This window comes from Apteryx mantelli, chromosome 1 (assembly GCF_036417845.1).
Source record: "Apteryx mantelli isolate bAptMan1 chromosome 1, bAptMan1.hap1, whole genome shotgun sequence".
NCBI classification, from domain to species: Eukaryota; Metazoa; Chordata; class Aves; order Apterygiformes; family Apterygidae; genus Apteryx; species Apteryx mantelli.
The window spans coordinates 16,105,786-16,132,199 of NC_089978.1; the positions used below are offsets into that span (position 1 = coordinate 16,105,786).

General features: G+C 35.0%; 1 protein-coding gene across 4 annotated transcripts in view; it reads right to left on the reverse strand.

Annotated features, from left to right (window-relative positions):
* Positions 1-8,083: 8,083 nt before the first annotated feature.
* Positions 8,084-26,414, reverse strand: part of PGR (progesterone receptor) — a 39,222-nt gene continuing 20,891 nt past the window's right edge. For 2 of the 4 annotated variants that reach the window (XM_067289775.1, XM_067289772.1), the window contains 4 exons: positions 20,473-20,617; positions 16,825-16,955; positions 12,463-12,620; positions 8,084-10,158 (listed from right to left, as the gene is read on the reverse strand). In XM_067289775.1, coding sequence (XP_067145876.1) covers positions 10,003-10,158; positions 12,463-12,620; positions 16,825-16,955; positions 20,473-20,617 — 590 coding nt within the window. In that variant the 3' untranslated portion in view covers positions 8,084-10,002. Of the gene's footprint in view, positions 10,159-12,462; positions 12,621-15,211; positions 15,287-16,824; positions 16,956-20,472; positions 20,618-22,080; positions 22,384-26,414 lie in introns of those variants that run through there. The other 2 variants (XM_067289761.1, XM_067289767.1) reach the window with 2 other exon arrangements.

The window sequence follows — 26,414 nt, forward strand, 5'->3', positions numbered from 1 at the left end:
TCGTTTCTTTCACTTAGGTAATCACAAAAAAGCAAGGATCTCTTTACTGAGAAGATGTGAGTGGTAGATTATTCTATGAACTCTTTAGTATGATGAAGTGAATATACACCTGCACTGGGTAGAGATGAGTCAATCTCCACAGTAGCTGTATCATTACAGTGTCTGAAATGTAATAATGAAAAAAGATCTCATTTAGTTAAAGGTTAAAGCAAAGGCTTCTGCCTCAAATGGCTTAAGCATCTTATTTCAAATTATGGGTAAAATTCTTTTATTCTTTTACACCTTTCCACTACCACTTCTCCTAAAAAACAAAACAAAACAAAACCCAAAACCATTTTTGAGTGAGAGACATGCATTCAGATTGAAATTGGACATAACATATAGATACAAAGTCCAGTCAATCCAGAGGAATATCAGTGCATAAAGAGATGACTGAGGACTAAATAAAGGTAGCAATACAGGTGTCCTTAATTGAATGCATATTTAAGTAGGACCAAGGTCTTAAACTTTGACATCTCTTAGTTCTTCAGTATCTCAAAAACTCTTTCATTTTTTTTCTGTGTTATAGCTGTTAATAAGACTTCCCATTCTGACAGAATTTATACATATTTTGTTGCAGAGACCAAAAGCCTTTTGCTGTTGTTTAATGGTGCATGGAATGTCTTGTCTAACAAACAACTAAATTAATTTGGAAAAAGTCACCTATGTGGTACATCATAGCCCTTTGAAACTGTTCATGCTGTGCACATGGATTACTGATAATATTGAGATCAATTGACAAGAACGAGGGCATTTAGAAATGCAACTTAAACATCACTTTCAAGATGTACTGTATTCTGTGGAAATAATGCAAAAAAAAATCATTGTTGCTGTTGCCATGGTCAATGCTGCTCTGAGAGCACGTTAACATTACAGTGTTTCCTGAGCAAGGGCTGACGTCTCCCACTCAGAACAAAACTATCAGTGTACCCCTAAACTGAGAGGGTTTAAACTGAGAAAGTTGGTCCCTCCCTTTCAGGGAAAAAAGCATTGAGCCACGCAGCAATTCTGCTGACAGTCAGTGCCCCCGGCTGGCCCAAGGCCCCATCCTTGCCCATTGCACGGGCTATCGGAGAAGGCTGGAGAGCAGGCAGGATTAAGGCTAAGGCAAGGATCACCTGAATGCTCAAGTCAATTCCTTAAAAGTCTGAGGTGATATTCCCTATTGAGGCAACCACAGAAAGGTTGTGCCAGTCCAACTCAGTGAGCTGTTGTGCACTGGCATTTGGAAAACACTCTACTGCTCAGTGCCGGGAGGCTGTGTGGGGGATGAGCTCCTGCAGAGCTTCGTGTCCGTGAAGCCAGTCTGACAGTGTCTGCCTCTGACTGCAGAGGCTCCAGTTAGCAGTATGGACACAGCTCACGAGCTCACTGACAGCCTCTGCAACATGTATGCACTGCATATGGAAAACTTACTCTTAAAACTTTGGTATAAAATATATATAAATAAATCATTACACAGTGTGTAGACTGCTTTGCTAATTATACTTGCATCTGGATGCTCCTAGATTAACACTGTAAATATTACCATTGTGCATGCAGTCACCACAGTTCAGACCATTTTTCTTTTTTTCTTTTTTTATAGATTTTTCCTTTAGATGTATTTATGCCAGAAGATCAGGAATGCACTGTGCCTTTTATTTTTCAGGTTTTTTTTATCTAATAACAATTTTGCAATTTTTATTAAAATCAGCACCGTCCACATAAGTTTAAAAAAAAGATCCTCATCTTCCATTTCTTTGAGTCTTGTAGAGGGTTTGAATTGAAAACAAAATGGAAAATAATTCCCTGTCCCCATATGGTTTTATATTCAATAAATAAGCTGTGTCTGTTATCTGTGACTGGAGCTGCCAAAGTAACCACACTGAAGTTAACCTCCATGGCTGCTGCACCACAGAAGCACTACAAGCACCAGAGGCTTCTACCACCACGAAAAGCAACCATGTGTTTTCAGTATGAGCCGGCATGATGCTAGTAATTGGAAACCTCTGGCCAATTACAGCATGGTGCTATGTTGTGGCTTCTCTTTACTTTCCAATCTAGTTGTAACTGAAGTCTTAAACACTTCCCGTACTACTACAAAGTAAGCACATCTCCAATTTATTGGATATGACACAATGTAGCTAGACAACACCTTTACAAAAATACTTGAAAGCTATTTCAGACTTACAAATATATAGATGCAAATTCCTCTTCACTGGAAAATACAGGAATCTTATACAAGCCTCTCTCTTTTTTTTTTTTTTTATAAAAATAACAGCAATAGACTGTAAATTATGTCCATCACACTCCTGATTATTAAATACAGAGCAATACTAACATCAGTCCAAATATGTCTCAGTTAAATATTAATATTTGGCTTTCTACAGAATTTTCCATCCAGGATCGCAAAGCCTTTACCAAGTGCTAATGCATTACACCCCCCCAAGTAATCCATGTGAAAGAAAGTATGCATGTGTGTGTGTGTGTGGGGGGGGGGCATTTTACAAATATGCAAATTGAGACACAGAATTTTTGTGAGATTCAGAACATGAAAGAAATCCTGTATTGCAAGAGTTCCCCATGTTGGTTTTTAAATCCTAGATTGTGCTTTTTCTCTATAACGTAGCTTTACTTTGAATTAACAGCCATCTTCAGTGAAGACTTTCGGATACTTTAAATGCAAGCTTTTCTAAAATAATATTTTCAGCCCCCCCCTTTTTTTTTAATATCAGATGTTTTGCTTATACTTTGCTTATACAGCTTTGTAATTAGCCAAATAATAGACACATGATCTGTATTACTAAGCTTGAGAAAGGGTATGAGTTCCTGTCTCCAAGTAAAATTTAAGTAAGTTGAATGTAACCGTCACTATAAATTGCAGGTATCAGTAAACCCAATGACAATGCTTTTGTGTAAAATTGGTGTAAGGAGTGAATTGGACTGCATGCAGTATGACTATATTGAATGATGAGCTTTGGGATACAAAACTTTCAATTACATTTTTAACTGTAAAGCCTTTTCATTCTTAGAAATCCCTTGGCTAACCCATGGTATGCAATGATGATAGTCCCAAAAGACTGAACTACCATCCATTATGCATAATGCCATCATGATAGAACAGAACCGGACTGTTTGGTGCCTCCATAGCCCGACTACCTGGGCATTTCAGGTAATGGTAAACGGTTGAAAAAACCCTTTTAATACTTTCTGTTGTCATGTTTCTTCTATTTAATAGTGCAAAATTTTTAGCAAGTGTTTTGTACTTTGCCTAGAAAAGAATCTATTTACGTTCAACAGCAAAGTAATGCCACATTTTCTTATTGCAAATTTTGCTAGGATCTGGGAAAATGGTATGGAGCATATTCTTTCTTCTATTGAGTGGTCTTTGCCACTATTCTGAAGGTCTGGTGACACATTGAGGATATGACATCTTCAAAAAGACGTCTAACAAAATGACAGTTCATATGGACTACCATCCACCAGTCTCCGAAATTTCATTTCCTTTACTGAAAGTTTAAGTCATGATCCTAACTTCCTCTGAGCTGTAGGTGAAAATTCATTCCAGTGAAAGTGCATTCAATTCATTATAATACACAAATAAAATTATGATAATGAGATCTTTATAACATGTATTTATTTCTACAAAGGATAAGATGCATGGACTAGTATTGGGGCCTTCCTCAAAAAACCCATTATCTTTTAAAACTGCTTGAGTTGTATACAGGGATGCTATTGTAACTACATCTGTGTGTGTGTGTGTGTGTGTGTGTGTGCGCGCACGTGTGTTTCTGTATGCATGCCTGCATGTGTGTGATATTAAAATAAGTATTTCAACTATTCATGCTCAGTGTTCTTTAACTGTCAGAAAAAGCACTGCGTGAAACACTACTATTCATAATGACAGCTTTAACCTTACATTTAGATACACTTGGTAACAACTACAATCAACTGCCTTTTAAATAGATTTGTCCATTTTGGGCAATTTATAAAATTCAGGTTTATAGTTTTCAAATTTCATGTAAGACTTAGAAAACTCAGTTCCTTGGAGCTTTCTTTTTTTGAAAATGGATTAGAGATCCTATTAAATTTCAGTACACAATCAGCCATAGGCAGTATTTAGAATGCAATAGAATTGTATACGCCTTTGAAACAAATTTCCTTTTAAAACTGTAGTGATAACAATATTGCAACCTATGAATTTTAATTTTTTTTTCCATGAATCCAGTATTCTAAGTAGCATTTACACACTTTCTGAACGTATGATGCCATATACATGTTCACTTGGTGCTTTGCTTATTCAGTCAAATTTCACAGAGCCACAATGGACCTGCCTGAATAAATCAAATTTTTTGGAAGAGAGCTATGATGAGAACATTGTTCTCAACTGGATGATATTGCAGATTAGAGTGTCAGACTGGTCATAAAACAACAATATAGGGTATGAAGTGTAAAAGCATTTTTATCTAGTGCATGAAAAAGAGGCATATGTGGAAAATGTATGTGCAATATGCAATGATTGACTTACGGTACCGTCCATAAAAGTCTCATCTGTATAATACAAAGGCCTCTGTACTGGTCTGCTCAGTTATCTCAGATTTGATGGCAAAAAATATTTATTGTGCCACTAGATGTTTTTCATCTTGCATCTTGTTTGAAAGTACACCACGTGGAGTTCACTGATGGGGAGTTCTGGATTCCTGGAAAACTTTCTTTTTCCTCAACATAGCAAAAAGAGATTTTAGTACTAAACTGGTTGGTTGGATATTTAAATTGAGCTGTGGGAAAATGCAATAGAGTGAGACTATTTAAATGACATTGTGAGAACTTCCTCACTGATATGCTTGAACGCTAAATTGGTGGAACCATTGTACCTGTAGAGGTGAAAGGGTAATTTAGTTTTCTTTCCCAGAAAAACATGATCTATGGCTAAAAGACCTATGATGTTATTTTTATAATGAGCACAACTCACACCAGCAAGAAACTGAAATGTTGCCAATTTTAAATGATGAACTAGAACTAAATGAAAGTTCACTACTCTTTGGTATTCTTTATACTCTTTAAACCTTGAACAGAGTACTGAGGGCCTGATCCAGGAAAGAAAATGCCAGAGTGTAGGCAAAAAAAAAAAAATACATCGAGGCAGCAGCACTGCTCATGTACTTAAAGTTATGCAAAAGCTGGAATAAGGAATTCAGTTCAGACGGCATCGGTACCTTCTGAGGATTATTTTCCTCAAACAAACAAATGAACAGCTACAATTTTAACTCAGTTATCATTATCCATGCAGTAATCTTTTACTTACGTGCTTCTGCTCAAGAATCTGAAAATCTATACTATCATTCTGTATACAAATAACTTCAATATAATAAATTAATAGCATATTTATCTGAAAAGCGCATAAATTTTAAAATAAAAAACACCTAAAAATAACATTTTTTTTCTTTTTATCTTCCAAGAGGGAAAAGAGAATTAAATTATAAACAAACCCGCTGTTCAACAGTTAGGTCATCATGACACAGAGCAGCACAAAACAGTAAATCTAGCAATGCTGACAATCTAGCCTGGCAGTATATACAAAGGCTTTTGAGCCATGGAAAGTTGGGAAGGCTTTGGATATTGGCTCTGTGGCTGCAAGCTGATTTATCCGAAGGGAAGAAAGGTCAGCCTGCCACCAATGGCATGTGAGACAACAAATGCTTATTTGGAGTTGCAGAGCTGAAAGGAGGGAGCACGGCCCATTGCTCTCCTGTTCTAGCGATAAGCTAACCTTATGTTTATGCAGGTAAGAGAGGATGGGAGGAAAGGATCCCTATAGATATTACAGTTTATGCTACTGATATGCCACTGATAATAAGAATAAGGATTTGTTCTTAGATAGGAATGCAATAAAGCAGCTGAGCTTCCCAATAAAACCAAATTATTGGCAGATGTTCTGTCAAAAAAACTCAAAAAGTTTTTAGATTAGTTCTAACTTAAAAAAACCCTGAAGTTTAATTACTGGGATTTGTCATAATGCCTGCAGGCTTGATGCTTGCTCTTTGATTCTACTTTGTGGAAGCAAAATCTCTTTCTTATCTTTCTGTTAGCTTCCTTGTTCAATTGCTTTATATAATCATTGAGAGAGACATACTTCCATAGCTTAAAAAAAGCAAAAGAGAACTAAAGCACGAAGGCATTGACCGTTCAGAAAATACAAACTGAATTCTCATCTATTTTACAAGTAACACTAGAAAATAAAACTGCAGTGCAGCTGAAGGAACAGCTGGAGGCCAAAAATACCTAAACTTCAGTTTATTATATACACATATAACAAGACTGTTCCAAAATCAATTGAAAGATTCCCAGACTACTTTTCCTTAGGTCATGGAACAGCTGTTAACAACCAACATCCTCCCTCCCCAGATGAATGTCAGAAATGTTGATCCAGCTGAGAGCTTTGAAAATGTGAGTTATGCATTTGACCTTTTGAATTTCTTTGCCCACAGCAGGTATGACAGTCAAGCAACTCCAGGCCACGCGTGAACAGGTAGGGCAACCTGCTGGTGCTGGAAGTTTCTCATTCTCTGTCCTGCATTGCTACAGCTTTACAATTCCAAACACAGCTGGGGCTGCTCCAGCCAAGCAGTTTAACTTTCCAAACAGTCTTTAAAAACTATAAATACTTTTGAACATGTCATGCCTCTAAAAGCTGAATAATAACAGTACAGATGAAAGAAGGCAGTTGAAGACTTTGTGGTTTTGTTTGTTTCACTTAAATATTAGCAGAAGGCAATACTGAAGGCCTTGGGTCAAAAATGCATGAATTGCACAGAATATGAGAGGCTTAGCTTCAGGCAGAGCTTGCATAATTTAGTGTAAGAATTAATAACTTCTAGTGTCCTGTCAGAAAAATGAAATTATGCCTGTAATCTGCAGAAGATGGCAAGCTTTCTACACAGACAACAGGTCTAATAATACCTTTATAAATGTAATCGGGCACATAAATGCCAGAGAGCAAAAACTTTTTTTGTCCACCAAAACCTCTTACTACCAGTACGCAAAATGCAACATGAGAAGATGCAGCCTTTTTATACCTTGTTCAATATATACAAAAGCATTAGAAGTTGTTTATTTAGACCTATTTGTAAACTTCAGGTTAAAAAATACCTTCATCCTGAAACAAATATAAATGCAGAGAAATACAGAAAACTGAAAAGCCTTACACTCTAAAAAACTCCTAGAGAAAACTAGTTTGCTGATAGTTCTCTGGATATGGCTGCAGTGTTGCAAAATCACAGCACATGAAATTTCTGCAGGAGAAGAGAAAAAAATCTCGTGTTTTGATTACTGTTAATGGTAGCAGTATAATCTGTAGAAAATGATGGTACCAAAATAGAGACTAAAAGCAGTTTTAGCAACTGGGCTCAAAGCTGGAAGATCTCAAATTAATATAGTTTTGTCTAACTTTAGACAACCTAATAATGAATACAGGATTTTCAAAAGATATAGCAGCCACTTTTAGCCAAACTCCTCCTGAAAGTCTTGGGCAGTGCATTATTTATCATGATCATGATGCTCTGGGAATTTTTTCTGAGAGATAGAGAACTTCAAGAAATAGAATTTGCTATTCATTTGCTATTTATTCCCAAAAGACATCTGATCTTTATTTTGGATGATGCCTTTGAGACAAATATATAGTATTTCAGAGTAAGCTGCCATATTTACGGGACACAGTGACATGGCAGACACTTGGAACAAATTTTAGGAATTGAGTAAAAGGCAGATATAGGCTGACCTAGGGCACTCTTAAGGCAAGCATATTGACTGTTCCATTTTCTAATTTCAGAATTAGGATGCTGAGGAATAATTTTTAGTGTGGGAAGTTTCTGTTAACAGGTTACTATAAACAGTAATATCTGTTTATTGAATGGTAAATCATATGGCAATGTTTAACTTACTAGAGAATGCATGAAAATATTTTTGTTATACAAAAGCTGGATGGTTGAAATGAACAACTTTTTTTAACTGAGCTCCACAATTACTGAATGCAAATACAAATAAAAATCAAGAAACTAAAGCCTCATTATTCAGAAATAAAGAATTTTGTGTTATTTATTAAAACATAATTGCTTTAAAGATCAAAGTTAAAAGTCAGACTGTACTGAAAATATGGTTGTCTCTTGGCAGTTAAAAATTACGTAGTCAACTAACAAGAAAGTCTGGTTATGCCATTTTATCTAGGGATGTTTCTTTTCCCCAGCTCTAGCGGATTTTGTACTACTATGTGAGAGCTGAAATGTTTTTATTCCCATTTGTAACATAGCTTTTTCCTGAATGGCTTTAGGAAATGATAAATAACAAAGATATCTTTAGATCTACCTTTTAGATGGCAGTTCTCAGCATTTCTTCTTTAAAGAATCAGGACATAATCTTTACGAACAAATAAAATCACTTAAACTTTCAATGCGGGTCACCCTGACTTAAACAGGAATACTGAACTTCAACAGGTCTGCAGTTCTGCTTTGCTCACATGACAAGGATATATCTTGTTACATGTGACTGACATGATGGATGTATCCAATGTGTAAGGGGGGAAGAGCCAGAATGTGTGGCTAACAAGTACCCCAGTGTGACTCACTATCTCCTACATTGCTACAGAACTTCAGTACCATTTGTAGTGACTGGCAAAAATGTCTCATATTGTAATAGCCTTATAAATTCTTTTGGGGCTGTAACCATTTCTCTTTTGTTTGAATACATGTACAATTTAGTGCTCCAAATCTAAGAGTTGTTTTATACTCATTCCTAATGCAAAAACACCACAACATTATCATTCTTCAGTCAAATATTTCATTTTCATGGTAAAATATGACATTCCCCTTGAACATATAAAGCTAATTTAGTTTGATTCCTCTTTTACAGTTACCCAAATTATAACAGCATGCCTTTAAAGCATAAAATATTTACCTCTACAAAATGGTAACAAAATGAGCCTAATGTGTATCAAAAACTTTGTAGTCATATTTTCCATTTCTTTCTCCATTTCTTTCTGCATTTAATCTCTCTATAATTTGATGTTAATGGTTGTTTTTCAACATTAAGATTCAAAACATTAAGATTATTAAGAGTTGTACTCTCTGAAAAAATTTCTATTTAAAGCTTCTGAAACGCAGAATTTTAAAGCTGACAAATTTAAGATTATAGCTAAGTGATTTAGCTCTAGCAAATGCCAAACTTTAAAGGAAAATAACACAAACTAAAGCTGAGTGGATTTGCATACACATTATTTCTGGCATAACATACGTGGACATTTTCATAAGCTTTCCAATTTTTGAAGGAGAATTGCACCAAATGGTGCAGAAAACAGCACACTGAACTCAGGGTTCCAATGCAGTATGAGCACAGACAAGAATATGAATGTATGTTTTGCTGCTAGCACTTTAGTTACTCATGAAGATACTACAGTGACATCTACTTAAGTCTGGACAGCTTATTTTGAAAGGATATTTCTGTGAGGCAGATTATTAAGTAAAAAGTGAAATATCCATGAGAAAATGTGGGCAATGTTATTTTAATTTCTTTAAAATCTTTAGTATTACACACATGCCCACAGGTACCCACGCACATAATGTATTAAAAAGTTTACACCATGTCATATAAGAAATTTGAAAGCGTATAATATGTAAGAAAAACATATAAGATAACTGTTCTTAGAAATCTGAAAGCTCTTTTCATTATCATTCGTATGCATATCTAAAGAGCAATCTAGCCAAGTTTATAAAGCATTTCTTATGACTGTTGTGATTTTTGCAGTAAAAGGAATCAGGAACTCACAATATGTACATCAAACTTACATGGGTTGTGTATGTTACAAGTATAAAGCAATAGGTAGGGTAAGTATGACAAATATACTGAAGTCCTGACATCATTGCAAAATCTTGACCAAAATAAACAAACAAAAAATGACCCAGAAATCATCTCTATGATAAGAGAAAAGACATTTCACTTTTTGTGAAAGAGAAGAGGTTTCACCATCCCTGCCAGAATCTTGGGTAGCTGTGCAGCAATCACCTCTGACATCATCTCGGGGAATTCAACACTTAGTGCACGGGACTGGAGAAATGTGTTCAGACAGAAGAGATGGAGCTGTTTCACTAGCTGGATTTAATAAAATACAAACATGATAAATCAGGCTAACAGTAATGTAGTCAGATAAACATGCTTTTCATCACTTATACATCCCTCAGCTCACATCACTATACATCTATCTGTCATTCCTTGAATCAGTAATGAGGGTACTCAGCATTCCCTATCAAAAGGTCTTCCCAAGGCAAAAATCATAAATATAGCTAAAGGACACATTATATAAGAAAAGAGTGACTCACTAATGTCATTAGAAAGTAGTATCATCTTCATTAATGACATGCAACGTGAACAATGGCACTTACTAAACAACTATTGAATCTTCTATTTTTTTCTGATGTTCAACATGTCTTGATGCTATATTTACTGCATGCTATTCAGATACTGCTTTGAGGACTGAATTTATTATTTCCTTGTGAGCTTTTCCATGGTTCTGATTATGATCATATCTGGGTATGTCACAAACATTAAACTTCATAGGCCCCTTCCCTTTCAAAGCAACTGCTTAATAAAATTCACTCTTTCACCTCTTCTATCTTCTTCAACTGAGAAGTTTCAAGTTTATAGCAGTTTTTCTTTCACATTTGTGTCCTTTATGTTGTCAAAGACCATACAATTTCTCTCACCCTAGGCCTTAACACCATGTAGTTCCTCCAGGGTGATCTTTTTCTTGTATCTCCCATCTCTGTCAGCTTGAGCTGGAAATAGGGACTTGAACTAAGATACAGAATGTCCCAAACACTACACTAACCATCACTCTGCTTGATATTTTGCAACAAGTCTCACTCATTTGCTCCCATTGAGGCTATTTTGCATAAGTATTTGAAATGAAGAGATTGACTCTACAGCCCAGTAGTCAAGAGTTCTCCTCTGGATGCTGTGAGATTCAGATTGCAAATTCTTACTACAAGTAAGGCAGGAAGAACTTTTATCCCAAGAAAGATATGCCCAAACAGGCTCCTTGAGCACAGGGCTACCATGAGTAATAGACTGGACAGGACTTGTTTTCGCAAGTATAAGGTGATCAACTGAACTCCATCTGCAGGGAGGGGTTTGGCACTGACAGTTCCAAATGAAGACTGGAGTCTGACTACAATTAAATACTTAAAGTTAAGCTCCTTCTCCCATTCCATATTCTCTGTTGTCTACCTTAGCATGTAAGGATGCTTTTCTTACTTGTCTCATACTCCTTGTGCTGTTATCTGAGAAGGTGTAATACCTAAATTGTGAATATGATTTCTGTGGATGGCAGAAGTTTGTGGAGAGGTTTGTGCAATGGATCAAAAGATTCTGGACTACTTGGTGAACCACATAATTATCACTACTGTTACCTCTCTTAACTCCAATAAATAGGATCTTCAAGTTATTGTGTTTTTTTTTCCCCCTACCAAAAGGAGTAATTAATGATAATAAAAGGTTTTAGATGAATATCTATTTATTCACAAAGAATGAAAATAAAATGCAGATTTGGTGAATGCAGAAGAATGCAAACAAGTAAAGACACCATCTTTCCCTGAGATTCTAAGTTCCCCTCAACCAGCATGGAACTCAAAAGGAATCTTCCTAGATTATCTTAATGTATTCCTCAAGTACTTGCTAAAATTGTCAAGTGTTGCCCTGTGCCTCTGCTTTTGCCTCTCTTGCAGAGATATACAAGCCATTACAAAACAATATTCACATGGATACAGGTTTATACAGAATGTCATTCATTCCACAGTTTTAATAAATGTTAAGCCAATAGGATGTATGCTATAATCTCAGGGATGTGGAAAGGGTTCAGTTTCATCTTTTAAAACCCTTATGAATGTCTATTTCATTATTAGAGCTGTCAAAGATTAGTCACTTCCAGAATATAGACAAATACTTAAAAATTGCTTATAATATACAGGGACTAGTAGTCAATTATGGTTGAAAAACAATCTTGATTGTCTCTCCCTAATTCTTAGTAGCCTGACTTTAAAACTTGAATTGCTTATTGTTTGCATTTTCAAAATGTTTTTAAGCATTCACTAGCACATATACACACACATACATCCCTACCAACAAACATAATTAATAGTAGCAGAAATAGTGCAACATTCAAATGCATTTTTCTCACACACTTAAATCTTGTATACCATACAATCTTGCATACAATACATATTTATTATTAAATATATACATATTCACACAGATATACACATTAAAGGAAAATTCTAGTTATAACAGTTTTTCATTTAGAAATGTTGACTAGCCACTTCATCTTTCCATAAAATTACTTTTAAGACTTATTACTTCCTTCTGACGTAAAAAGCAAAACAAATTAACAAGTAAACTTACATCGTGCATGGAATCCATCAGTTTTGTAAGTTGATAAAAACGCTGCGAGTTGGCCACAACGCCTTTCTGGCGCAAACCAATTGCCTTCACCAGTTCTCTAATGTAGCTTGTTCTCATCTCATCAAATTGGCTTTGACTTCTTAGCCCTTCCAAAGGAACTAAAAAGAAAGTAACACTTGTTTTGCAATTTATTCTGAACACAATGAGAAAGATTTAAAATACAGGACCAGTTTATACTGTATTTTACTGTGTACTTTATTGTTATATAGCACATATTTCTTCCTGTTAGGCAGCGACTGCAGAAACAGTGATACACTGTAGTTAAAAGGATTTATCAACAACATTATTAACTGTGCTAATTTCTGATGTCTAGAAATAGCCTTAAACTTCAGCTATACCTATATGTTGAATAGAAGAGGGCCAAAAGAACCACCCCTGACCTTAGGAAAAGTGTCATGGATTGGCTCATGTTTACAATGCTGAGGGTCAGCCCTCTTTATAGCAGATATATCTTCAAGAGAAGACTCAAAATGGAGTCAAGGAATGAACTAATTACTTCTAATCAGCGCAGATGGTAAGGGATCCAGGGCTCAGGTCTACTGTTTGGATCTCTTTTATTTAACAGAATAAATGTACTCTCAGAGTATCAAACACGGATGGCTTGTTGGAAATAGCAGGAAGAGCAAATGGTTGAAATTACTTTTATGTAATTACTTAAGTAATTACTCTTAAGTACTCTTTTGATGACCAAAATGAAGACATGGAGAGAACATCAGGAAACGAACCTCTTAGTGACTTCTAGTGACAGGATCATATCTGATTGTTGATGATAACTGTTGGTGGCATTGTAAGGAAAGAGGCATTAGCTACAACCACTACTTTCCTTGATTTGGAAGAGAGTAATCCACAAGTCTTATAATACATGTTGTCAAAGGCCCATAAGAAAACTTGAAAAAATATTCCTATCTTGCAATCAAATCTAAGTCCTTGCTTCTTTATAGTAATCATTTATTAAAACATGGGCTTGTTTCAAACATACTCTTTTTGAAAGAACTGTTACATTTCTTCCCCTTTCCTTTCTCTCTTGCTAATGATACTTCACACTGCAGTATCACTTTTGACATTTCACACTGTGGGAGCAAATATAAAGGGAAGGATTTACCTCACCTAACTTTAGACATCTACAGTGAAGGCACCTCCATCTGAGCTAGTGACAAGGCTGCCTGTATTTTTAGTGCAAAAATCAGGCAAGTCCAGGGTACAATGCATGTTAATTGTTTCAGAAGTAGGTCTAGAAAGAGATGAATTTCGCTTTACAGATGCTTATTTCCTCTTCACAGAGTCTCAAAGAATCTTATGAGGACTAGCTTACATAGTCAAATAAATCACATACCAGTTATCTTTGATCTCAATATCTAGTATATCTTCAATCTGATATGAGCCTACAACTAGCAAATTTCATTTGAATCTCTTTAAAAAAACATTGCTTCACAATGACGTTGACTTTTTCAACACTAACTTCTAACTTTCAGGTGATTTGTCACTTATTAGAATTAAAAAAAAAGTGTGTTCTGGCTCTCTGTACAATGCACTGTATTGTTAGATTCCCAAGAATGGGATTCATAAAACAGAAGCCACCCAGTTTTGCCAAAAAGGAGATGGCTGCACAGGGGTGGGACCTAAACCTATTCCCTGAAAGAGAATTAAGTAGCAAATCTAAACCTGCACTGAGATGCACTGCTCTCCATTCAGAAAACATATACCCAGTCCTGAAATCAGTTGCCTAAGTCATATCTGTCTGTCTGTTCCTCAGAGGAAGGTAAGGGGGAAAGAAATATTTCTTTCAGGTAAACATACAAAAATTATTTTCCCTCATCTCAAGTCCAGAGAGAGCTAACAAAGCAGAAGTTCAAATCTCTACTTTCCTCTGATTTATGCACAAGTCTCTTATTTCCTAGGAGACTGCCCAAGAGATGAAACAATCCAGTTTGCCAAGGATGGTTCTTCCTCAGATTCTCCTCAGACAAGTGAAAGTCTGGGGCAAGGAGTTCTAAAGCTAGAACTGAACTTATTATATGCTTATTTTTCTCTTTTGTGGCACAGCTCTGCTTTCTTAAATTATATTCTTTTTGAACTATTCATAGTAATACTTCCTAGACGTGTGTGTCCTTTGATAGATGAAGCACTATTTAGAACTTTTGGGGCACTACTACAACACAGCATATTACATGTAGTAAATAAGGAACTGTAAAAAGGAAAAAATTGCAGAAAATAAAAAAGCTGGTTCACTTTCTGCAAAGAGTAATTCTTCTTTCAAGACAGCTTTAAAACTGTCCAAGTACAATACAAAGAAAGAAAGTCTAAGCTACAGCAAACTGAGGGGAAAAATGTAAATCTGAAAAGAATGTTAAAACTTAGGCTGGCATTTCCATTCAGTATTAGAAATGTATTGAGACTGTCATTTAGTTATCTTTAATACAAACTATTGTTTCTTTGAAATTATATAAAAAGCAAAAATTAGTTCATCTAAATAATAAATAGAAGACAGAAAGAGAGACTAAAATTTGGGAATAGATTTATTGTTAGTATATGAAAACTTGCAATGGCCATACTTTCACATTTGAAGAGGATTAGAGTGAATACCATGACTAAAATAACAAAACTCTTAAACAAACACTTTATAGCAAGAATTAGGTTACATGTTTCTTTTGAGCATAGTTTTGTGGAAAGTATTATATTTATACAGTACCAAAGTTTACTAAATGTCTCAGCAGCAATGGTTAGGTGTGCTCCTTTTCCTAAAGATCTGACAAATTGTTTTTTCCTATAAGACAATAAGTGCAGGAGAGAACAAAAAGCAAAACTCATCAGCATTGGCAGAAATAGTAATTTTTTTAAATTCATTTGTCACTTACATACATCATCTTAGAAATTAATTTCTGAGAGGAATGCAGCTGATAAAGAATGGTAGCTGGATGAATACTGTTAAAATGATGCACTCATAATTGAGAGGGAGTGGACCTTTGCAGCGTTTTTTGAAAAAAATCCATTATGATTTGAGCTTTGTGGGATTATAATGGAAAGCTGGAATATCACAAATGTATCTAAATTTCACTGAAATGTAAGACTTCTCTCTAATGGTCAGACAGACAAGGGAGTTATTTTTGTGAGGAAAAAGAGGTGGAACACATTTAAAATAAGAGTATATTCAACACCGAACAATTCCAACAAAGCAACTGGAGTTATACCAGAGAAGAATTTTGGTCCACGTTATTTTTATTGCTTTAGCAGGGTGTATTCATTTTACTATTATTTTAGTAATTTTTATATTTATATGAGCTAACGTTACATTCTGTTGCTGGCCGATATTTTAAGCATGAGCTTATGCAAATACCAGCCAAGGACAGCTTAAGAAGGAATAAATTTTAGTTCTTTATCTTTTACTGAAACTTTGCACAGCCGAGAAATAGGTTATGCAGGATTCACATGTCTCTTCTCCCACTCAGTAGGTATGTAGAGAACCATACCTCACCATTCTTACAAATATAGTTTAAGAAGTTGCTTGAGTCTCATTTCTAATAATAGCTGTACCATTTTAAAACTTTTCATCTGGGGATTCATCACAGACAATTATGGCTTCAGCTCATGTACTTAGTATTTTAGAAAGGGGTTCAGAAGAGAACTTCATCCACTTCCATATTTCCCAGTAAAAGTGAAAAACCACTGTGTATGCTGGGATCTTAAAAAGACATGTATGATTAGAGTGATCACAGATTTGTTCTCGAACAGACAACTAATCACAACAACATTTTCATTTGTTGATATCTGGGCTAAGCTTGACCATTTTACAAATAGGAGAAGTTGAATAAATGCTAGTATTGTTGGGCATGCCCACTTCCCCCCTTTTTTTTTTTTTTTTGAGTAAGCATGTTTTAACTTCTTCACCAGGATAAAGCCCTCAGTCAATAAGTCTGACAATTTATTAAATACTTGTTTGTATTTCTAATGCTTGTAAGGGGTCTTTATCCGTGTAGACTCATTTAAACTAAAGAGCTTCCTGGATGAAATACAGCACACTTGCTTTGAAAATATATAATGCAGTATAGCTGTATGTCAGACTGGATCCAACATTTCTCCAGTGTTATACACAACAAAACCAAGGATGAAGCATAGATTATTTGCTTCTTATAAATATTCAAGAAAGTATTTTTAGGTCTTGGAAGACTAACATTTTTTTCCTAAAGAAGTCTTCCATTTATTAGACCAGATAGCTTAGCAATTTTCAAGTTAAACAGTATTGTTCAAAACTCTAAACTTTTACTCGTAATACGTTACACAGAAATAAAACAATTTTCTACCTACTTGTATTGAGAAGTAAAAGTGCTTTCATACATAGGAACTCTTCTTGGCTAACTTGAAGTCTGACAAATTCCTGTGGGAGCTGCCACATGGATAGACACAGTGAATAGAACGATGATTCTTTCATCCTCTGTCTTACACCCAGAAAAGGTTATAAAAAAAAAAAGAAAATAAAGAAAAGGCTCAGCTTCTAATTGTTTGAAGGAAATGCCTTGTTACCAGTTTAATTACCACATTACTGAAACTAAGGGAAGAGATTATACATACAGAGAAAAAAATAAGGATTCTTCTGTACTTATGTTAGTTTTTTAATAGTAACAAATTTGCTATTATTTTGGATGTTTACTCTGTTGTTGCTGGGCCAAAAGGTAACCTTGGAGGCTATCAAAGCTGAATGCTAACCACCAAAAAGAGGGCTTATTATTAATTTAAAATAAAATAATAATGTGAAATATTGTAGTATTATATAGTAATAGTGATGTGAAATTGTTTTCTTTTACAAGTTGGCAAATTTTTTTTATTCTTTGAAAAGAGAACGTAAAATTGAAGATGGTTTGTTCCTAAGTCTGATAGGTTTCATAAAAACTTGTCTTTGGGTTTTGAGAAAATGTATTTAGTATGCACTAAATACTTTGTGGCAAATCTAAATAACATTTTACCACTAACAGCAATGATACTATTTTGTAACAGTTTATGCCATTAATAGTTTAAAATAATTAAATATAAATATACAAAAAATGTTTTAAATATATTTAGACCCTACTACAGCCTTATCTAAGAATGTGTGTAAATAGGACAAATCACATCAGTCAATACGTAAAATTGTAGGGGGTTTTGCAGCACTTGGATCTTATTTTTCACTTTGAGATTTTATTGTTCAGAATATATTTTATTGCATATATTTATTGGGAAGGCAATTTTCAACTGAAATGACTACAACAATAGCATCCTAAAGTTTGTAAGTTGAACCTGAAGGTCCAATAACATGGGCTAATTTTACAAAGCTGCATTCTGATCTGAATGTTAGTTGCAACAACAAAGACAAGATTAAATTTTGCCCCATGAGACCAAAGGGACTTTTGTCACTGGTTACAAAGGAAATTCCAACCTTCAGAAATTCAGATCAGGATTCCAACCTGATTGCAGATATTACTCCTAATAATGAAACCAGAAGATATTTTCTATGCCTAAAAGAATCTTCTCAATGCATTGAGGTTTTTTTCTGCTGTTATTTTAAGTGGTACTGTTATCTTAAATGAAAATTCTTTCTTTCTTTTCTTTTTTTTTTTTTTCAAAATCTGAATTGTTGCACCAGCTTTGACACGAGTTAAACATAAAATTTTGATCTGTTAGATCTGAATGGACTGGTTATTTCCACGCCTACTTTAAATCTCCTTTTTTATTCTTTCCTGCTATTCCCTATTCCTAAGTGGCATCTTAGAAGGGTATTAGCTTTCAACATTTTGGTATTATTAAATGTTGTTCTTAGCCATATTTTCAGACACTGGAAAGTATAAATAACAGTAAATCTTTGTAGTGATTTAATATTAATTCATGAAACCATGTCAAACTAACAGTCCTGACTTTCTTCGTTCAAAGTTGCTGCTACTGAGGAGGTCATTCTCAAGGAGCACCAGAATTGACCTCTGGACAAATTCTCTAAATGAGAGATTGGCTGTGAAACAATCTTTGGATTGTGGTTTCATGGTCATTTCAAAACAACTTAAGCGTGGGTTGCCACTATAGAAGGAATTTCCATTATCTCTTCCCACCTCTAGGTGCGCACTCCTGCTATTCTGGCATAAGTGCCTGTATGGCCCATGTGGTAAGTCAGAGCAGGGATCAGCTCCATCTGAAAATTAATTGCTTCTTCTAGGCATTTTTCAAGTATATCAGTTTCCTTATCTGTTTTACAGTGCAGCCTGCCAGTGTTTGGTCCATCTTAAGGGAAATTATGGGAATGCATGGCCAGGGGCAGGCAGGTGGGTGGGGCTGCCTTTTTTGGCAGCTTTTGGCAGTTACCTTGGCTTAAAGTGGTTATGAAAGTACAACCTTATATATCACTGCAGACAAAGAAGAGGGTTATATTTTACTGATATAAAAGTTAACTTTTTTCCCCAATATATAGCTGCAGCTATGATTTGGTGTACCAATTACTCTTTGTTTCTAACTCTTTGTTTCTAATGTTTCAAAGCTGAGCCCGCTGAGATGTTCTCCAATTGAAAGAAGGGTGTATCGTCAGTCCGCCTCTTTCTCAATGTAGATAGACTTGGGCTGCAAACAAGAGCCCTTTTGGAGGGCTTATCATCAGGGCCCATAAATCTCAACCCTTTTCTGGAAGAAAGTACTTAAAGTCTTCTTCACCAGATGGCAGCAGTGGTCCACATGAAGGGTAATATTCCAGGACGTGTTATTACTGCCTGAAGACATCTCAATCTGTATTTCTGAATGTAACCGCAATATATATCACAGAGTATGCTGTGACAGAATACAGTGAAAAGTTCTCTCAATCCCATCCCTTTAAAGTGCTTCAATTTGTACAGCATAATTAATATATATGGGACAGGAATTAATTCATTACTCTATAATCTCATGGTGACTTGCAGTCATCTGAAAGAGAAAAGACCAGGAGCTGTAGAGCCTAATCCACTGAATATCTTGTATAAAGAACATTGCTGACAAAAAACTAGATGTCTACAGATTTTAAGTTATTTTCAGCTGAGATGACAATTGATTGGATCTTTGAAGTTTGTAAATTTTGGATTTAGGTGCCTAGGTCTTCTGCAAACCCACCTCTTAATCTTTAAACAGACATGATTTATATGAAAACTTGCTTAATTTTTATCTCACTTTATAGTGTCTCTTTTAGGGTTTTAAGGAAAAATAAATAAGTAAAATATATTAAGGAAAATAAACATAGAGAGAAAAATATGTTTTACTATTCATGAAAACTTCCTGTGAATTATACCCAAAGTATCTAAAATTACAACTTTGGTAATATTAAGTTGCTGAACTGAAAAACTGACAAAGACAGAAATGAAGATTATCCGAATTCATCAGCATAGTGAAGGATAATCTATACCAACAAATCTCCCCCAAAACAAAAAAAAACAGTCTCAAAATAAACTATCCTTGATATTAGACCTCCTTCTTGCTAAATTAGTACAATTTTCTAACAAGAAATGTGTTTTGGAAAAACAGGGTTTAATAAGAAAGTGTCAAAAACGAATGTTTTAGACTATATATAGACTATTTGTACCACCCCTGCAAAACAGTGACCAAAAAATAATTCCAATTAGTTCCATATATTAAACATGACCTCAGAAATATCTTAGTCACATAAATTCAGGTAAATCATGCTACAGCATCATTATCCTTTTTTTTTTCATCTTAGATAATGAAAATATTATTAGAACTCCTTCTGTTCGGCCACCCCAGCAGAATTTTGGGGATTTCCAGAAAATCCTTCCCAAAGTTACTGAACTTTGAGTTTGTGAGTTTGAGTATGACCAGAGCACTTTTTTCTGATGTTAATTTTGAAACAACAGAGCAAATACAGAATGAAATCCTGGCCTCAATGAAGTTACATTCTCATTAACACAAATAGGTTCAGAATGTCATTTATATTACGGAACAGCAGAGTCTACTTACTCATTTAGTATCAAATCTGGTGCAAAATATAACATCTGACCACTGACATGTTTGTATGATCTCCATCCCATTGCAAAAACCATTAGACTCATCCAGGAATACTGGATGAGGGTTATCTGATCATCAATATGTAAATTCCGAAATCCTGGAAATGAAATAAAAAGTTATTTTATACTCCTTATTTAGACAGTAGCTGAGTAGGTGTTCTTTAGATCACAACTTTGTGCATAAGCTCTAAAACTGGCAATAGGTAGGAAGTTTTGTATAGCTAGTAAGGAAGCTAGGAATAACTAGGAAAACAAATGCTTTTGAGGACATAGCTCTAGGAAGCTTGTGAAGTTCATATAATAACCGATCACTTCATTCTAACAGCTAACCTCTTCTTTTTCTATTCCAGTATTTTGAAATGATCAAACCAAAATCAACTTTAGCAGTCAGAGGTGACTGAATTGTATTTGTATTTAGGAAATAGGAATGCATCTCATTCTCCTTTAGTAAAAATATTATTACATCATCACTGTAATCAACTCTTATTTAATAAATCTCATATTTCAGCGTTCTTTATGAGAAATACAGTTGTAATACAATAACCATCCACCTATGAATATCTTTCTTGAATTTAACTACAGAGAAGTGTTTTCAGTTGTGAATCACAGTGGAAGAAGATGTATACTTTACTTTATAACCTTTGCTCTTTCATAACTTTGAGGATTGTTATGATGCAGCAGAGTCAATCTAACAGCTTCCTGCTGCTGAAAGCAGCAGTCCATTACCTAGTCCTGTTACCTCTTTCAAGCCACCTCTGGCCTTCATGTTACCCCTCAGTAAGTCAATTCAGCTCATGAAGCCATCAGAAAACTACAGACAGGGAAAAAAAGATTTGCTTTGTTCTCACTTAATGAGATGGATCAGTTCAACTAAGAGGTCAGACAAGAGCAAGCTGCACTAGGAAGGAGCAGCAAATGGGACTACCCCTTCCTGCAGCAGTGAGGTCTCAACTTGTGGTCACATGAAACCATATTTCCAGGCTTCCTGCTCAATGTATTGGCTTTTACAGATCACAGGGTTAGGTCCCTATGAGCATACAGAGCACGTAGATGCATAACATGACTTTTTTTTTGTGAGTCAGCCCTGGATCTTCACAAATTCAGTTACTTTCGGATAATAGTCTATTTGTGAGGTCCTTAGTCCTAACCAGTACTATTTATTGTAATTTTTCTCTGTTGCTTTTAAAATTCATTTAAACTGGAATAAGAACAGAGAACATTCAGAAATATAAATATTCCCATGCCAAAAGAATGAATAACAGAGTAGGAGGGGGTAGAGTGGAAAGGCCACTATAATGGCCAGATACAGGAATACTGTGGGCTTTTGTTGTTGTTTTTTTAATGTCTAACTATTTAGAGGTTTTCCTTTAAGAAGGCTGTCCTATTAAAATGTATTTTATTGGTGCATGAATTATCTGATGAAGTGGAAGCTTAATCCTTTTACAATTTGTTAAGAATTAAGTAATATGCAGACAATAGACAAACACTGTACTCTTTTGACTGTTCGTCCTATGACATATTTGCTTAACTAGAATTCACTACATATAAGAAGTGCTATTACCTGGTAGCAATTTAGACCACTTGACTACACAAAGAAGTTGCCTCTCACAAAGATGATTTAGACTGGTCAGCAAGGAACTCGGTGTTTCAGGCTTTGTATTGTCATAACCAGCATAGACAACTTCTGGCTCAATACCTCGTAAAACACTTATCATTGGGGGAACAAACTGTATTTCTTGATTTGGAGAAAAAGACAGCCTCTGGGTTAGAGATTGGCTTTCATCTTGAAGGGCTGCCGGCTGCTGGAGTGCAACATCTAATGTTCTCACAACCTTAATTTTGTTAAACTTTTTAAATTTTCGACCTGAAAAAGAAAATTGTTGACCTGTTAAAAAAAATTAACCAGAAACATAAACTTTTTCCAGTAATGCTAGATAACACTTTCAATCTGTACACGGAAACTAGAACTGTCTTCTACATAAGTTTTCTATTTTTTGTTTCACAATTTATGTAATTTTTAAAAAATGATGGAAAATTCTTCATTTCCCCCCTTCATATCCTCCTCCCTGCCCTGAGAGATGAATGAATGCACCCATTAAAATTATTGCCATGAATTCTAGGTTAGAGTAACCTAATAAAGTGTTTTCTGGTTCAGTTCCCACTGTTCTATAACATGCTGACAGCTGAGCCAACTGGCTCTACAGTTCAGTTTCTGTTCAATGTTACTTAATGATACCATTTCATTTTTTTCCTCTAATATTCAGAAAAAAATGCAAGTAAATTAATTACTACATGTAGAAATCCCTTTCCTCCCAGTTCCAGAAAAGCATTCTGGTCTCATGACTAAGTTCTATTTTGATGATCTGTAATGTTACACTTCTTGTTTACCAGAAAGAAAATATAATGCAGTGATGAGTAAAAAGTCAACAAATGGTGTGAAACCACATGTCAACACTACAGATCTCTTCATTTTCTAGGGAATAATTTCACTTTTTCAGTAATTGTAATTCATATTTCCATGCTACAGTGGTTTGAAGAACACTTATTAAAAAATAATAGCTGAACTGCCTTCCCTAGATAAGTACAAATACTATGTCAAGTACGGCTATGTAAATATACAAAGCTCTAGGTAGTAATTCTTCAAATTTCTTTCATGGAAACATTCTGGAGGACCAAGGAACTTGAACCTTCAGGGGTTCGAGGACAGCAACCCTCAAGAAGAGATTACCACATTACACATATCAATAAGAAGACAATTCCACGTAGAGGTGGCTGCATGGAACACATTCACTTTAAATAGACCCTCAAAGGTGATGAAAACCCTAGTGAAATCATTCAGTTCCTCAGTTCTGCCAAAGTTGTTTTGCTTAGTAAAAAAAGGGTGTCAGAACAAATAAAAAATGCAACAAAGCTGCTGATATTTATGGTCTGATTTACGTGGCACTGGGTCAATAAGAAAGAAGATGCAGTGTGACAGCAGACAAAGAGTAAGTCATTCTGCCTATGAAGAATAAAAAGCTTACATGTTTCAACCTTAAAGAAAACAATGAGGAAGGAGAAGGTTCTGCTGCAAGAAAACTCAGAAATCACATGGATATTTTTACTTTCCTAAGAGTTTTTGCATACTTAATCAATAGTAGAAAAAGACAGAGAAGCACAAAATTTCACTGAATGAAAAGAAAATCCATCCCTATGAAATTGCTGAACCATTGAGAAACTGCATTTTAAAATGGCAATATGCAAAAAACACTCTGAAAGTATGAGGTATGAGATAAAAGGTAACAGAAGATATCAGTGTATCTTTATGTGCTTGAATTAAAATCCAGCTTATCTCATATGTATCAAATTATCTTTTGAAACCTTTAATCAGATGGTACTTTTATTTGTGAATTGAGAATTAGACAAGGAAGGATACACAAATATGTCTCCATCTCATACTGCCTTCTTTTTATTTTACCTTAAAGTAGTGCTGTACTGTCAGAATGCAGCCAGTGCACACAGCTGGCTCCAGGACACTCCCTAGGAGTAGAGAGGCACACCTAAATGTAGGCATGTGCTCTCAATCCTATACAAAGATTGTTTCTCAACTGATTATAGAAGAAATCTAGAGATGCTAGCTAAATCAGTCTTATTTATTACTTTCCTCCTTAGAAATGAGGAAAACACAAGAAACACAGGAAAACAAAAAGGTTCAATAAAAATGGTTTTATTGAGGAAGGTGTCTATTCCATTTTCCTCAGATGCTGCCATATAATAGGAGATAGCAAATTTTATGGAAATTCAGTGTTGCCATTTTGGAAGATCTAGCATGCACACCTAGGAAAATTAAACTGACCTGTTAAAAACATGCATTAGTACATCAGTAATAAAGTATCAAGCAAGATTAATACACCAAACATGGGAAGATACCTCGAGTTATTTCTAAATATTTTATACAGAGCTAATTCTGTTATTTAATTTAATTACTCTTAATGTTCATTGGCATAACTGAAAACAGAATCAGTCCTCACGTTTTTGAACCAGACAGGGTTGAGCAGATGAATGCAATCTAAGATGCTAAAATCAGCTTTCTTTTTTAAATTCTTTAAAGTGCTATCCTATCATAAATATCCACATTTAAGCATTTCACATGCAAAAAAGATTTTCAAAAGCCTCAAAACTTGAAGTTGAATTGAACACTATGTAAAATCCAAGGGGAGTATACTAAACACAATTTCAATAAACACATTTTCCTAATAGTATAAACATGTGGGATGGGCCCCTCAGTAACAATGAAGTCAGAGGTCACACACCCACTGACTCAGCTGGGTGTTTAATTAGCCTCGTACTGCGTGCCCCAACAACCTTATGCACATTTTACTGCTTTCTGCAGTAAAATTAACATATTAGTAAGGATACAAACATTCCTGACTAGGGACTCCTTAGTAAAGAACCAAACATGAACTTACACCTTATGTTACATCTGAACCAAAGAAATAAAAAAGAATATTCAATATGATATTGTGATTAGATACCCAGGGCAATTTCTGTCAGAACAAAGCTATTCATAGTCCTAAAAATGCTGGAAATTACCCACTAACTATTGTTTAGGCATGAAGGAAAGCCAAGTAGGGAGAACACATTTGATAGCTCATAAATAATGATTTCAGGTATTTTCTGAAATAATGGTTTCAGATGGTTTTACAGTTCAAAGAACAAGTAAAGAAAAAAAATGAAACAGAGCACTTACCACATAAGTACCCACATTTCCACATGATTAAATGTATCAGAATTAATGGTGTACTGGTTTGCAATATTGCTTATGTGTTTTTTTCAAATTATGTTGCTATACAGCCACCGGTAAAGCCACACCCCTAGTTACCTATGTACTAGAGAGATGACTACTAACAACTCACATTAAACTTTCCCATCTACCACAAAGAGACCATGTCACATTAATGCAAACTCTTAAGGACATAGGGAAAACAACAGATTTATCGATAGCTTAGCTTTTCAATTGTAGCTTGCATAAATATTCAGATACTTTCTTGCTCTAAGATAAACAAATGTCTCAATTTAGCTATATAGTGGATAAAGAATACTAATCCACTCTAGCAAATATTCATCATAACTTTAAAACCAGTCTATGCACATTTGGATAGCAGGCTCTTTCTTTGTAGCCTTTTCATTAATTTGTTCTAATCAAGATAGCCAACCACTCAAGCGGTTTCTTGGTACTCACAGTTCCCTTACCTACAATTTACTATAAATAGCAAGTGATAGAGCATTTGTGTACTATGTGTATCTAGAAAACAGAAAGTGATAAAAAATAAAAAATCTACTTCATCTAATTATCAAATATATTATGATTTTCTCCTTAATATATAAATCCTGTATTTTAACATTCTTTTAGCTATATATACAGAGTCACACTGCCAATAAGACATTATAGACACCAGACATTTCATATTAAAATGGCTGGGTTTCTACTAAGAGTCTAAAATCTCACCATCCTCACTATCCTTCTCCATACTCTGTAATCAGGTGAAATATGTCAATGATTTATTATTCTTGACAGAACACTATGGCTCTGACTTTAAGGTCACTATGCTCTTACATTTTGTGTAGTAGAACAAGCTGTGTACACCCTAGGAGGGTGTATACAAACTAAAGGAAGAAAGCAGAAGTAATATATCTTTTATTAAACCCTTTGATGCTCCCCCAGAAATCATTACGTGGAAAATTAATTCAAATTTGCTAAAAGCCTGTTATGTAGAAGAGTTGGAAGGGGATGGATTAATTTGTCTAGCTAGTAAGAAGTGCAGTCCTGAGCTGTGGTCTTCCTAAACAATGGGATGGTCTGTTCTCGATCTCGATAAGTTTTCTATAAAAATCAACCAGTTATCCTGGGCACCT